This window comes from Nannospalax galili, unplaced genomic scaffold (assembly GCF_000622305.1).
Source record: "Nannospalax galili isolate Female #2095 unplaced genomic scaffold, S.galili_v1.0 scaffold1249, whole genome shotgun sequence".
Lineage (NCBI taxonomy): Eukaryota > Metazoa > Chordata > Mammalia > Rodentia > Spalacidae > Nannospalax > Nannospalax galili.
In genome coordinates this window covers 47,582-60,785 of record NW_008358860.1, presented here as the reverse complement: position 1 = coordinate 60,785, position 13,204 = coordinate 47,582, and the positions used below count along the sequence as shown (strand labels likewise).

Sequence of the window (13,204 nt, the reverse complement as noted above, 5' to 3'; positions counted from 1 at the left end):
TTATGGATTTGTAGCCATTTACCTAATCCTGAATATATAACTGAAATTCAAAGATGTTTCAGCTGGCAAGTTTCACATTTTTCCCTGAGAAGATACCACTTCTGTAACATTTTATGTGATTATTGATACGGCGAATGATTTTCAGTTACATTGCAGGGGTTTAAGGGGTAAATCAAATATTTCATTTGCCAAGAACTTTAGTACAGTTCACACTTTAATGTCAGGACTAGATCACTTTTTCCTCTGTGGCTCATTAATATTTATCAAACATTGTGCTCACTGATTGTATGATATTAATGATATTATGCTAATTAGGACCTACAAAGGAAGTGGCAAGTTTTTGAAAAATGTCTTACTATCAAAGAAGAGAACAGTATTATAAGATTATAGAAGATCCTGAGGAGATTCAGGGACTCCACTGTATCATCCACATGAGAATACTGACAGTGATTTAGAGGTCCACTGGGATGATACACATATAAAGATATCTCTGCTAAAGAAAGTGGCATGTTGTCCTATCAGATTTCCTAAAACTCAAACAGCATCACAGAATTTTAGGGCTTCTTTCAACTTCAGAGTCTAAAATAAACACTAGATTTGGGGATATTGCTCAGAGTCATTTATGGACTTCTATAAAACAGTTGTTTCCAGAAGACCCCAGAGAAAAAGAAGGCACTGTAGCTGGTACGCTCTATTGTCCAAGTTGCTCTTCTCAGATTCAAAACTGCTGTAGAATTGGAAATGGCAAGATAGCATATCTCAGACATACTACTATAAAAGAGCCCAAGATCCTACTGAATTAGTGCAAGGTAACAAGGTCAGAAGAGGAGCCACCTGTTTGAGAAACAAAGCAGCAAGAACACAGCTATCAGTCAAGCATAAATTGCCAACTTCAGCACAAGACACTCAACCATTGCATAAGTCATTCATTTAAAAATACTATCAGTGTTAAGATTATTTAAGGCCCACATCCATGACTCCTCAGATACCCCCATCTATTTTCATAATTCATATCATCTGTCATCAAAGTTATCCTTCAGTTTTGAACTAAATGGAACCCCACATGAGAGCATGTGATCTGAGTTTGGAATTGGCCACCAAGGGGCTGGATGATGTCAGGCAAAAAAAAAAAGGAGAGATGTTGGTTCTGCTTTGGATACCCTGTGGCAGGTGGATACCAGAAGACAAAAGAGATCTGGGAACACAGATTGCCTCCACACTCTTTTACAAGGCCTACTCTAGGTAGGCTTCCCTCTTGAACACCTCTATCAAAATCCTGGAGGCCCTGAGTTTTAATGGGCTGATGACCCTGTTCATCTCCATTCATTGTAAAGTGGTCTCCAGAAGAATACTCCTTCTTCACATTGGTCTACATCTCGTCTCAATTTCCTACGCCCTGTCCATTTCTGAACAGTTGTGTCTTCATAAAGAAATGGCACCATTTTAATCCAAGATTTTAGACCAGTTTTAGAAAACCTATGCTAAGATAGTCATTGAATTCTAGTTTTATTCACTTCTGTGAGTTTAAAATATGCACACTTGAAAAGGGTTTAGAAATTTACTAGAAAAAAATGTACAAGAGTAACAGAGAAAGGAAGCTAGTGGGCTGGGGGATGTAGCTCAGTGGTAATTTGTCAACTTTGTCCAAGGCCATAAGTTTGATCCCATACCCACAAAAAAGAAAAATAAAGGAAATCACGCTACTTACTAAGATTTTATACTGTCAAATGTCGTTTTCGTATAAAATGACAGCAAGAAAATGTGATGGCAATAGTATACCATTCACAGTCAAAGAAACATACGCAATTGAATCGAAATCAGACATACGCTTTTAAAAAACTACTGCATTGTCATGCCATTTGTTTTGGTATTACAACATGACTGAAATTGAAACTCTTGGCATTTTAATAATCTGCTATCATTTTTCTTAAAATCGTGGACTAGGCAGTCTTCTGCTCTGAGAAATGAGTCTATTTGGAAAAGTTTCTAACTTAAATGAAACAAAAAAATTCATGCCGATATGATGGGTTTTAGTTTTGGTACCTTACCCGTCCTCATGTAGCTCATTCTTTCATTCATCCATTTATTCAGTACAATATCATTTCAGCAACTGTTCTGCATTCTTTTCTAAGTGCTAAGAATAATGAGCAAACAAAACATGCGATTTCAGCTTCAGTGGTGCTACTGGGAGAAATCAACTACAAACCTGAATAACTACACTGTTGAAAGTGATATTCCCTAACTTTTTTCGTCTTTTTGAGACAGGGTCTCCCTATAGCCCTAGATGTCCTGGAACTATGTAAACAAGTTTGGCCTTGAACTCACAGAGATCATCCTGCCTCTGCCTCCAGAGTGCTGGGATTAAAGGCATGCACCACCATGCCCTGCTCCCCTTTTATACAAAATTTCACAACAGCCCAATTTAAGGCCTTCATGTGGGCCTTGGTTCTAGAGATATTGGGGGCCTTTTGTTCCAGCACCATCTACTTGGGATATTTGCAAAGGAAGTAAATTAACAGCAGAACACAGATCATGGGTGTAATTCAGAGTATAAAGGACAATTGTATTTGAAAACTACTAGGCCTTCAACTGGGTCTTGCCAGTCACATTTCATTCATACGGACTTACTGGAGCAGTCTTTTATATGTTCACCATCACAAAAATAAAAACTCAAAGTGTGGGACTGGAGAGATGGCTCAGCGGTTAAGAACACTGGTTATTCTTGCAGAAGACCCGGGTTTGAATCCCAGCACCCACATGGCAGCTAACTGTCTGTAATTCTAGTTCCAGGGAATCCGACAGCCTCTTCTGATTTCCATGGGTATTGCACAACACGGGTGCACTTACCTACATGCAGGCAATACACGAATACACATAAAATAAAAATAAAAATTATTTTTTTTAAACTCAAAGTGTGTCGAGAGAATAACATTCTCAACTTTCCTCTTTAGGTAAAGGGCTATAAACTTGCAGAAACTGGCTCTCTTGAACAAATAAAAATAACCTGAGTATAATCTACTTGCAAGCCAGGTGCTCAAGTGGTTGTTTATTCCCAGGCAATATTAACAATAATTCTATGTATGGATTGAAGCAGTTAAATATCAATTTACTAATGCCACCCAAAGCATGCCACTTCCAAAGACAGGAAGAACAGTGGGAATTTAGTCACCTCAAGGATTTTTTGCCTCTTGGTCCAGTCAGTGCAGTTCTTCGGTATTTTAAGGACATCAGCAAGGTTTAGAAGACAAATTGTGCCATTACTAAAAACAGAAATATTTCATCTATTTATGTCTGTGAGGCATATGCACACTTGTGTGAGGGTGTGCATGCCCCACAATGCAAAGTCCAGAAGAGAGTGTCAGAGGTCCTGTTCTATCAACTCTCTTCTTCCCTTGAGATGGGCCCTGTCACTGAACCTGGAGCAAGTTAGCCAGCAAGCACCCATGATTCTCCTGCCTCCACCTCCCACAGTGCTAGGGCTGCAAACACACATGACCATGCCTGAATTTTTTGAGCTCTATGGACTTGAACTCAGATCCTCATACTTGTGCAAGTGCTAAATTATCTCCCCAGTCCCATCTTTTAATATATTGACCTTAAGTTTATATATTAAGTCATTATATATGTTTAGTCAAGACCTTGACTTACAGTTGCGAAGTTCTTTTTTCTTTACAGCTCTATGACAAATACCAAGCAGGATGACGCCACAGTGTTAGATGAATTTAATCTTGTATTTCTGCAAATACTGCATTCCAATAATTGCTCACATTAACTCTTACACACTTTATGTCCCTCCCATAGATTGGAGGATTTCATAGCTGATGTTGGAGTAAACCTTCACTCTCATTTGTTAGCATGCAAATAAAGGCATATTGTTTCATATTTGCAATCTCATTGCTTAATCTCCATATTATTTGTTAATCAACCTTAGTTGTTTGTTAATAAAATTTTAGAACTCAATGCATACAGCAGTGTTTAAACCATGTGATATCTATAGTCATAACTACTCTGGTTTATTTAATGGACTAATATACAAAGATTCTTAATTTTTCCTATCAAACATTCATTTCTTTCTTCGAAACCACAGAAAAAGATACTTCTTCAAGACTTGGTCACAAATAACCAGTAACTGTGTAACTCTGTTTGTATGCTCATAAGCATTTATGCATGCACATGCACACAAACACAATTTCTGAATGGAAATTAAGGCCCAAGCATCTGAAATGGAAAATGTGTTTCATGAAGGTCATCAAGGATCAATATGCCTTTTACCACTTTCAGGCTTTACACATCATTAATGCATTTCAAAAAATATGTCACCCATAAAGCTTTGTTGAAGTTATTGTCATGGGTCCATTTGGTCTTTAAAAACACTTTATTAAATAATCTGCAATTTTACCTCAAAATTTAAACCTTTCCTGTGATTTCAACACCATAGAAATAAAGTTAACCCTGTTTATATAGACCAACAAAAGAATATCTAGTGACATTCACTTACACAGTCCATCCATTTTCAACACCTAAATTTAATTTAAAATAAAACTGTCTTCAATAAATAAAGCTGAAATACTGAATGATAGTGTGAAAAAAATGAACCCTCATAACAAAGAAAAAATTGAAGTGATCATAAACCTAAATGTAGAAGATAAAGCAATAATAATCCCAGAAAAATAGGAAAATATTTTTATAACCTTCTAATAGGTATTTTTTAAACTTTTTAAAAATGTTTATTTTTATGCATATGCATGTATTGCCTGCATGTGGGTACGTGCACCTGTGTCGTGCAATGCCCATGGAAGACAGAAGAGGCTGTCGGATCCCCTGGAACTGGAGTTACGGACAGTTGTTAGCTGCCATTTGGGTGCTGGGATTCAAACCCAGGTCTTCTGCAAGAACCACCAGTGCTCTTAACAGCTGAAGCATCTCTCCAGCGCCTTGGTAAATATTTCTTATCCAAAGTCATGGCAATCCTCCTGCCGCAGTCTCACAAGTGCTGGGATTCAGGTGTGCAAATTATATTTTCTATAAAACATAAAAAAAAATACTGTAAAAAACAGGAAAGATTATAGCTTTCAGGGTTTCATGTGTTTCTCTACTTACATCTTACAGTGACAGGTTTCCCCAGGACATTAAATTTGTTTTTCCAATGAAGTGTTAATAAACCAAGGACTCCATCAGAATCAAAGTATGACTAATCTTACAATTCAGAAGAAAAAATGCTCAGAAAACTTCACTGTCTTAAAACAATACATAAATATATGGCAAACAGAAAACCAGATGGTGGAGTAACTGATGAGTGTCCAAAGAATATAGTATTTAACTTTGGCATTACCACAAGTTAATGGATGGTGTGAACATACTATAAAAATATTATATAGCATTAAACACAACTGACAAACTCTGAAGTTACCTAACCTGATCAAAAGTTAGTTTAAAAGATCTTCCAATACCTGATCTAGTCAATGCAGTGAAACAGAAAATATAGTCATTTAAAAATAGTACAATCATACACCGGGCATGGTGGTGCATGCCTTTAATCCCAGCACTTGGGAGGCAGAGGCAGGGAGATCTCTGTGAGTTCAAGGCCAGCCTGGTCTACACTACTGAGTTTCAGGCCAGCTGGGACTACAGGGAGAACCTGTCTCAAAAACACAAACTAAATAATAAATAAATAAATAGATAGATGATTAGATATAGATAGATAGATGATAGATAGATGGATGGATGGATGGATGGATGAATAAATAAATATAGTCCAATCATGTTTTACCTTAATACCAACATCAGCAAAATATTCTTCCATTTAGTTTACATACAAAAAGAAAAATCCAATGTTGTAGCCAATGGTTTATTTAGTTCAGTTGACTTATCTGTGGTTGACTTACAGTCTAGATTCAGAAATTGTAGTTTTACTATAGATCCTAATGACTGGGATCAATCAATGCAAGTTTCCAATGAACCTTAAGCAGCTTCCATGGAGGACAATGCCTGGAAAAAGTTGAAGTCAATTTGTCACCATGCCAATGTTGAGGCAACTCTAATTTGAACTTTTCTAGTCTTTATCATTGAATATTTTGGATCCAATCCTTGCATTCTGAATGCATTTCTTTCCTAATAGATCCAATGATGTTGGCAAATTTACACAAAAGGCATTAAATTTTTGCAATATGGTCCTGTACAGAACCACTGTAGCTCACTTACTTTCTCAGCAGGATTAAAGTTGGCATGGTGTGAAAAACAAGGAAACAGAATACACTTGATAGAAACAAGGGAAAGCAATGAAGTACTGTCCAGAAAAATGGGTTTGTCATGTCCTACTTTTGGAAGCCTTGTTCAAATGCACCTGATGGGCTAGAGATGTAGGCCTTCAGGTCTAAACTCCAAGGAACAGAAAGAAAACCACAACCACCTAAAATATCTTGCCTCCATTGTCCATTCCACCTAAGGGATTTCCTTTGATGGACTCTAGCACACTAAGTGGGTCTTGAAGCTTTGTGGACTGGTCTTCTTGCTTATCGTTTCCTATTGGAATAGCAGTGCATGGCTGCTATATTCCCTACCCAGTGAAGATGGAAGGCAGGATTTTAATGGACTTATCCAGATGTTTGGAAAATGAAGGCTGGGGGTGTGTCAGAATGAGCATATGATCCTATGAAGTTGCCAATGGGTCTTAAAGACTTCTATAATAGTCAATGTTGAATAGCTCTATCCAGAGTAAACTGTGCCTGTGCACTAAAACTATACAAATTCTCTGATTCTCAGTTAATATCTCATTGTTCTGGGACCATTAAAAGTAAGGAACTTCTCTGCTAGGGTGGCATTGGTACCATAAAATAGCCAAAGAAACTGTAGATGAGGTCTCACATTTTTTTCCAGTTTCCAGAGGGCCATGTTAATCACACCAGTTCTTTAAGAACTGTGCTCTAGGCTACAGGAGTGCTTTGAATAGGTAAGATAGACATGCAGTACTGGGTGAGATGTGGGACAGTTTAAATTGTTTTTAAATACTACACTGTAACCACAAGCTGGAGAGATGGCTCAGCAGTCAGCGGATGACCCAAGCTGTATTCTCAGCATGCACATTGCAGCTGACAACTGCCCATAACTCCATAATTCCAGTTCCAGGAGATCTGACACCCTACCCTCTTCTAACCTCCGAGGGCACTGCATAGGTGAATTTACACGCATGCAGGCAATACACTCAAAAATGAAAATTTAAAAAACTATACTATAATCTCAAAGTCAAAATAGGAAAATAACACACTCGCATAAATATACTTTACCTAAAAATGGGAGATTAACGAAAGTAATAAAAACTGCACCACTTAATTGCCAGAAAAGCAATATAAATAATGGAGATTCGTTATGGTAAATTAAGGGTACTAAAGTTATGAAAGGGTACTAAGATTATACCAGTACCATTCCAACTTTGGAGCCTACCTTAATTTCATATGTGCATTTCCAGACCAAAAACTGAATATTCCTTACCTCATGTGAACTTTCTGTGGGTTGAGTGATGACTAGAGATTGGCGGGGGGCGGCATGAGAGGACTGTGTACTTTTTTAGTGCAATTTGTCCCTTGCAATCTAGCCCTAATACACAGGAAAACCCATAGCCTAATATTATGATCTTCTACAGTTATGTTAGGAACAGATCGTGCCTGTCCTAGTTTATGCAAGGTGATCATCTTGCTTTACAGCAGAGTTAATGTAAAACCAAATACCGTAACATCCCAAATCACACAGCAGAGGAATCCAAGTTTTAATCCATCCTTGATTCCTTCAAAACGTGTACCAGTGAGATGAACTACATCACTGCACCCAGTTTTTCCCGTTTAAAGTGGGTCCGCACAGGCGCGGCTGCTGTACGTTATGTAACGGCCGAGCTCGGGGTAAACACTGCTCAGAGAACGCACAGGAAGGGGCGGAGTTCGGCGAAGCCCCGCGCCACTCGGGAGCGAGCGGCGGCGGCGGCGGCGGGAGGGGCAGGTGACCAGGGTGGCCGTTTGGTGTCGGCCGCATCCGGGCAACTTGGACTGCGGAGCCCTCGGCCCGGCCGCATAGCGCCATGGAGCCCCGGGCGGTCCCGTCCGCCATGGCCCTCAGGGCCGCCACTCCGTACGGCGTCTTCTGCAAGGGCCTGTCCCGCACCCTGCTCGCCTTCTTCGAATTGGCCTGGCAGCTGCGCATGAACTTCCCGTACGTCTACGTCGCGGGCTCGGTGATCCTCAACATCCGCCTGCAGGTACACATTTAGAGCCATAACTTCGCCGGCGGCCTCCGGGGACCGGCAAGATGGCCGATTCCCAGATCGCCCCGCGGCGGGGCCTCGCCCATTGCCGAGAGCCCGTCGTCTCGCGAGAGTCCGCCGTACTTCCGCGCATGTGCAGTCCAGTTGCCGAGCCTCCCCCGAGGCGTGGAGGTGTAGAAATCCTGTGCGGCCTACAAGTGAGGCTTGAAGCTGTTCCGGGAGCAGAAGACCTTGGTTAAGAAGCACGGAATCTCATTAAATTCCTGGTACGGATCTTGGGGTATCACAGAGGGCACCGGATGCAATATTAAAAAGAAAGTCTGAAATTAAATTTTCAGAAAAGCAAATTTAAATTTGCGACAAACTCATGGTCAAAACTAGACCGGGAAGATTGGATTGGATTGGATTGGATTGGATTGGATTGGATTGGATTGGATTGGATTGTCAGCGAGACATGAATAAGAAGTCCATAATATTAAGAATGTGATGTGAAAAAAGCATGCATTTTATCATCCCACAAGAAGACACACTGAAACTTTGAGTCGAAACAAAACCACAGGAAATCGTCCCCCAAATGACAAGCTGTTGCGGGATTGGGGTGGGGGGGGTGGAAAGAGGGACTTTAGGTGTCCCTGTGACTAGAACATGGATTAAGACCTTGGTGCCAAAAATGAGGACGTTTAGTTGTAGCACAAAGCTTGACTATTCGTGAATAGTGTATGGCGTGCATCCTTGAATGAAATGGAAATTATTTTAGTTACAGGGTAAACTGCAGATGCTTTAAGCTTTGATGTAAGAATACAATTTACGAGGGTGGGGAAAGTAAATAAACGGTTGTGGTACCCTTGTAAAGTGGGATATTGAAAAATTCACTCTGTTAAGAATGACAAAGGATATTTTATTTTATTATTTACGTGACAGCCATAAAGTGGGGGGGAGTAACTACCACATGAAGTCAACAGGAACTACTCAGGTGGAGAATTCAGGTCGACTGTTTAAGCAAGAGAAAATTTATTGGGGGGTGGTGAGCAGGAGATTTTATTCAGGGTCTGGGGTGAATTAGTAATTGCAGAATTCTCTTTGAAATTAAGTCATAAGTAATGTAAACCCCATGAAAAATAAACCTATAAAAAACTATCATTTCTCAAGTGTAAATAGTTTGTGTTATGTAAATACTTAATAAATTATATAGCATTGGGAGGTGGGAAGAGGAGAAAGATGTCTGTGTAATGATGGAGTCCACTAGGTCTATTAGGAATGGAAGTGTGGCTCAGTTCCTGAGTTGCTTAGCCATAAGGCCATAAGATTGATCCCCAGAACCATAGAAAAGAAAGATCTAATACAGAAAAAGCAGTATAAACTATGATTGGGGGGAGGGAGTAAAAACAAATGTGACTTAAAAGTAGCTCTCTCTAAAGAAAGGACATCAGGGTAGGTAGAGGGCACACAAGTGTGTTGTTTTTCCTTACAAGTCTGACAGTGTTATTTGATTTATTTTTATCATCCACGTGCTTTCCTTTAATTAAAATGTAATACATTTCATTTTTGAAAGCTCTCCAGGTAATTGATCTACCACTGTCTAAATGATACAAGAGTGTCATGGGATTGAAATTGTAAATCAGGCAGAAGTCTGTTTAAAAACACAATCTAGTTTTGTCTTTAGATAAGTCTATTAATCTTGCTAAATTTCTGCTTTCTCAACAGGTATGAGGGGAAAATGCCCTTAAAGGTTAGTCTTTAAATTTAAAAAACTAGTCCTAGTTCTTGATAGTCAACAATAAATTTTAAAATGCTGTAACTAAAATGTGAATAAAATGTAAAAAAAAATAAATAAGGAAAGGCTGCTTTCCAGAGAAAAATTTTAATTCCAAAGGAAACAAATCAATTACCAGCACTGAGGATGTGGGGATGAACCTCAGTCTCTGTGATGATTCCACCAGAGATATTTGAGCAGAAAGCAGAATTGCCTGAGGTAAAGATGTGAACTAGGTGCAATGCTCTAGTCTCACTGTGTCCAATAAACCATACTGTGTGATTTCAAAACAAGTGTCATGCCCCCTACAGGACCATGCCTGTCTTTGAGTAGTAGTTCTCGGTTTTTCCTAATCTCCAGCCAGATTCTATTGGGCACACACTGCCTTCCACCTTCTACCCCTTTTTCTTTTCACAGACGTGTTTTAAGGCTAAACTAAAATGACACTTTGGGCATTAAATTTTTTTTCCATTTTTCTGACTGGATCATAGTTTCTTTTCATCAGTCTGAAGGCTGTGGACACAAAACCTTTCCCATTTTCATAGCCTGCTTTATTATTCCCAATTCTGCATCAATTATATGATTTGCTTTCAGTTTTACTATCCAAGAAACCCCTAGACAGCCATAGAGTACAGGAGCCAAAACCTTTTAGCCTAAAATATCAGAAATGAAGTTCAAACAATAACAGTAGTACTGAGGGACTTAGAATGGTGAATATTACTATTTCCACAAGACACCGCTGCCCATTTTGTAACATAAAACATATATATAAACAGCAGTAAAAAAAAAATGTGCCTGCTCTTAGCGCTGAAATGGTGACAAGAGCAGGGTAATTAAATTTGGTGGGTTTGGAAACATGTCCTTTAAACTGTTTAGTAGCAGTTGTTTATTACTCTGAAGATGCAAAGACACTTCATAACAGATGTACTATTTGTCATATCCTTGATTGGAAGTGTTGACAAGGAAATTTTCCTATGCAATGCTACATGTGGTGCTATTGGAATATATTAATTAGTAGGGACTAAATTTGTTTAATGATTCACCCTGGATTCTTCACGATTGCTCTCAAACCTCTCAGTGCTGCTCCATTGCCAATCAAACTTCAACTTGCTTTTAACAGTGACAAACCTTATCTAAACCACAGTACGTTGTATGACAGAAACAGTCACGTGCCTTCTCATGACAGGTACACTTTCTGAACAGTGTGTCTCTAGGATTTTTTCATTGTGTGACTATTGGAGAATGCACAAATAAACTTAGGTGGCATAACGCATTGCTTTTAGACTCCAACCCTATGCAGCATGTTACTGCACTGACTACTGCTAGGAAAACGGCAGAAATACAGTATTAACAGATAAAGAACAGTACATTTGTGTAGGGCCCTTACTGTGAGTGGACTAGAAGTTACTCTGTGAATGAGTAAGTGGGGAGTTAGTGTTAAAGCTGAGGACATCGCAGAACACTACAGTAAATACTGTGCATGTCAGCACTATTAAAATAGACCAAGTATTTACTGTAGTAATAAATTAGCTGTAGTTTACTATATAACTTACTTTATAAACTAAAATTTTCCTCATTCATTTATTTACTTTATTGAGGTCAGCATCTTGCTATGTAGACCTGGTTTTCTGGACTCACTATATAGACCAGGCTGATCTCGAATTTGTGATCTTTCTGGTGCCTCCTCCAGGTGCTGGAAATACAGGTGTGTGCTAGCACATCCAGCTTGCAAATGGTCACCTAACAACCTAGTCTTGCCAGGTTGACAACATCTCAGTAGGTTAATACCTGGAGAAAGTCAGGCTCCTGAATGTTGCTTGTGTTACAAACTATAAAATTCTCATATCTGCTTGACTTTTCCGTGGACAAGTCTGTATAGTTATGATAATCTGAAGATAGCCATCCTCTGAAATAGTTGTTTTCTTAGATAAAGACTTACACTGTGTTGCAGATGTTCTCATTTTTCTGTCAGTTAGGGTGGGATGACTTCTCATTCAGGTATGTGAGAAGCATGGTCACCTCCAAACATCTCCATCACTGCCAAGTCCCACTGCATCGTGGAAAGCCATCCCATGGAATGATGTCTCCCTTTTGAGAAATCTTGACTGATTTATAATATTTGTCTTTTTTTTTGTTTTTGAGACGACAGAGTCTCTCTATAGCTCCAGCTGGCCTGGAACTCACTATGTAGACCAGGCTGGCCTTGCAGTTGCAGAAATCTGCCTGCTTCTGCCTCCCGAGTGCTGGGACTAAAGGTATGCACCACCACACCTGGCCATAACACTTGTCTCAAAACACAAATGTTATACAGCTGTGAACAAATATTTTCTTATATCCTCATTTCTTTTACTTTTAAAAATGTCTTTTGTTAAAAATGAGACAGAATAATAGAGGGCACGAAGTAGGGGTTAGTAGGAAGGGGTGGAGGGAGAGGGATCTGAATATGTTCAAAATAAATTGTATGAAATTCTCAAGACAGATTTGGGGGGGGACTAGAGAGATGGCTCAGCAGTTAAGATTACTGGCTGATCTTGCAGAAGACCTGGGTTCAAATCCCAGGACCCACATGGCAGCTAACAACAAATTGTAACTCCAGTTCCAGGAGATCTGACGCCCTCTTATGACCTCCATAGGCATTGCCCAACCCAAATGCACTTTACACGTATATGTAGGCAATACCCTCATACACATAAAATAAAAAATAAAATATTAAAGAAAAAAAGCATTTTAAAAAATTCTGAGACAGACATACACATTAGTCTGGGCCCACACAGTATCTGCATCTTCCAGTCCTCATTGTGTCCCTCTGAAAGGTCTTCAGGGACAATGGTATGCATGGAGCTGTCGTCACCTATGGTAGCAACTCCTGGAATCCCTCCTGAGGTCCTGCCTACAGCTCTTGTAGAGCTAACCTACATAAGTAGAATTTGCTCCAATAATTTTTCTGTCAGAGAAGAACCTACTTCCCTGCTTTTTATTTTGTATTGAAAATACTTAGCAAAACAGTGTTCTGTCAGTTGTTATCATCTCATTTCCTTCATAGAGCTCTCTTAGGTTCTAGCCATAGGCCTCAATATATGCAAATATATTCAAGGAGATCAGTCCTTTCACTTTTTTTTAATTATTTCATAACCAAATGATTAGAAGAGACATTTCATTATAACAGCATTGACATATTAATTAACAATTTCCAGAGCTAA

At 39.2% G+C, this 13,204-nt stretch overlaps 1 protein-coding gene across 1 annotated transcript; it reads left to right on the top strand.

Annotated features, from left to right (window-relative positions):
• Window positions 1-7,505: 7,505 nt before the first annotated feature.
• Smim10l1 (small integral membrane protein 10 like 1) lies at window positions 7,506-9,388 on the top strand. Its single transcript, XM_008822464.2, has one exon. It carries the CDS (start codon window positions 8,069-8,071, stop codon window positions 8,255-8,257), a length of 189 nt encoding a protein of 62 aa, XP_008820686.1. The 5' UTR covers window positions 7,506-8,068; the 3' UTR covers window positions 8,258-9,388.
• The last annotated feature ends 3,816 nt before the right edge of the window (window positions 9,389-13,204 follow it).

What these genes read in the sequence shown, in the direction of transcription:
- Smim10l1 (XM_008822464.2), top strand. Translation starts at nt 8,069, where the DNA reads ATGGAGCCCCGGGCGGTCCCGTCCGCCATGGCCCTCAGGGCCGCCACT.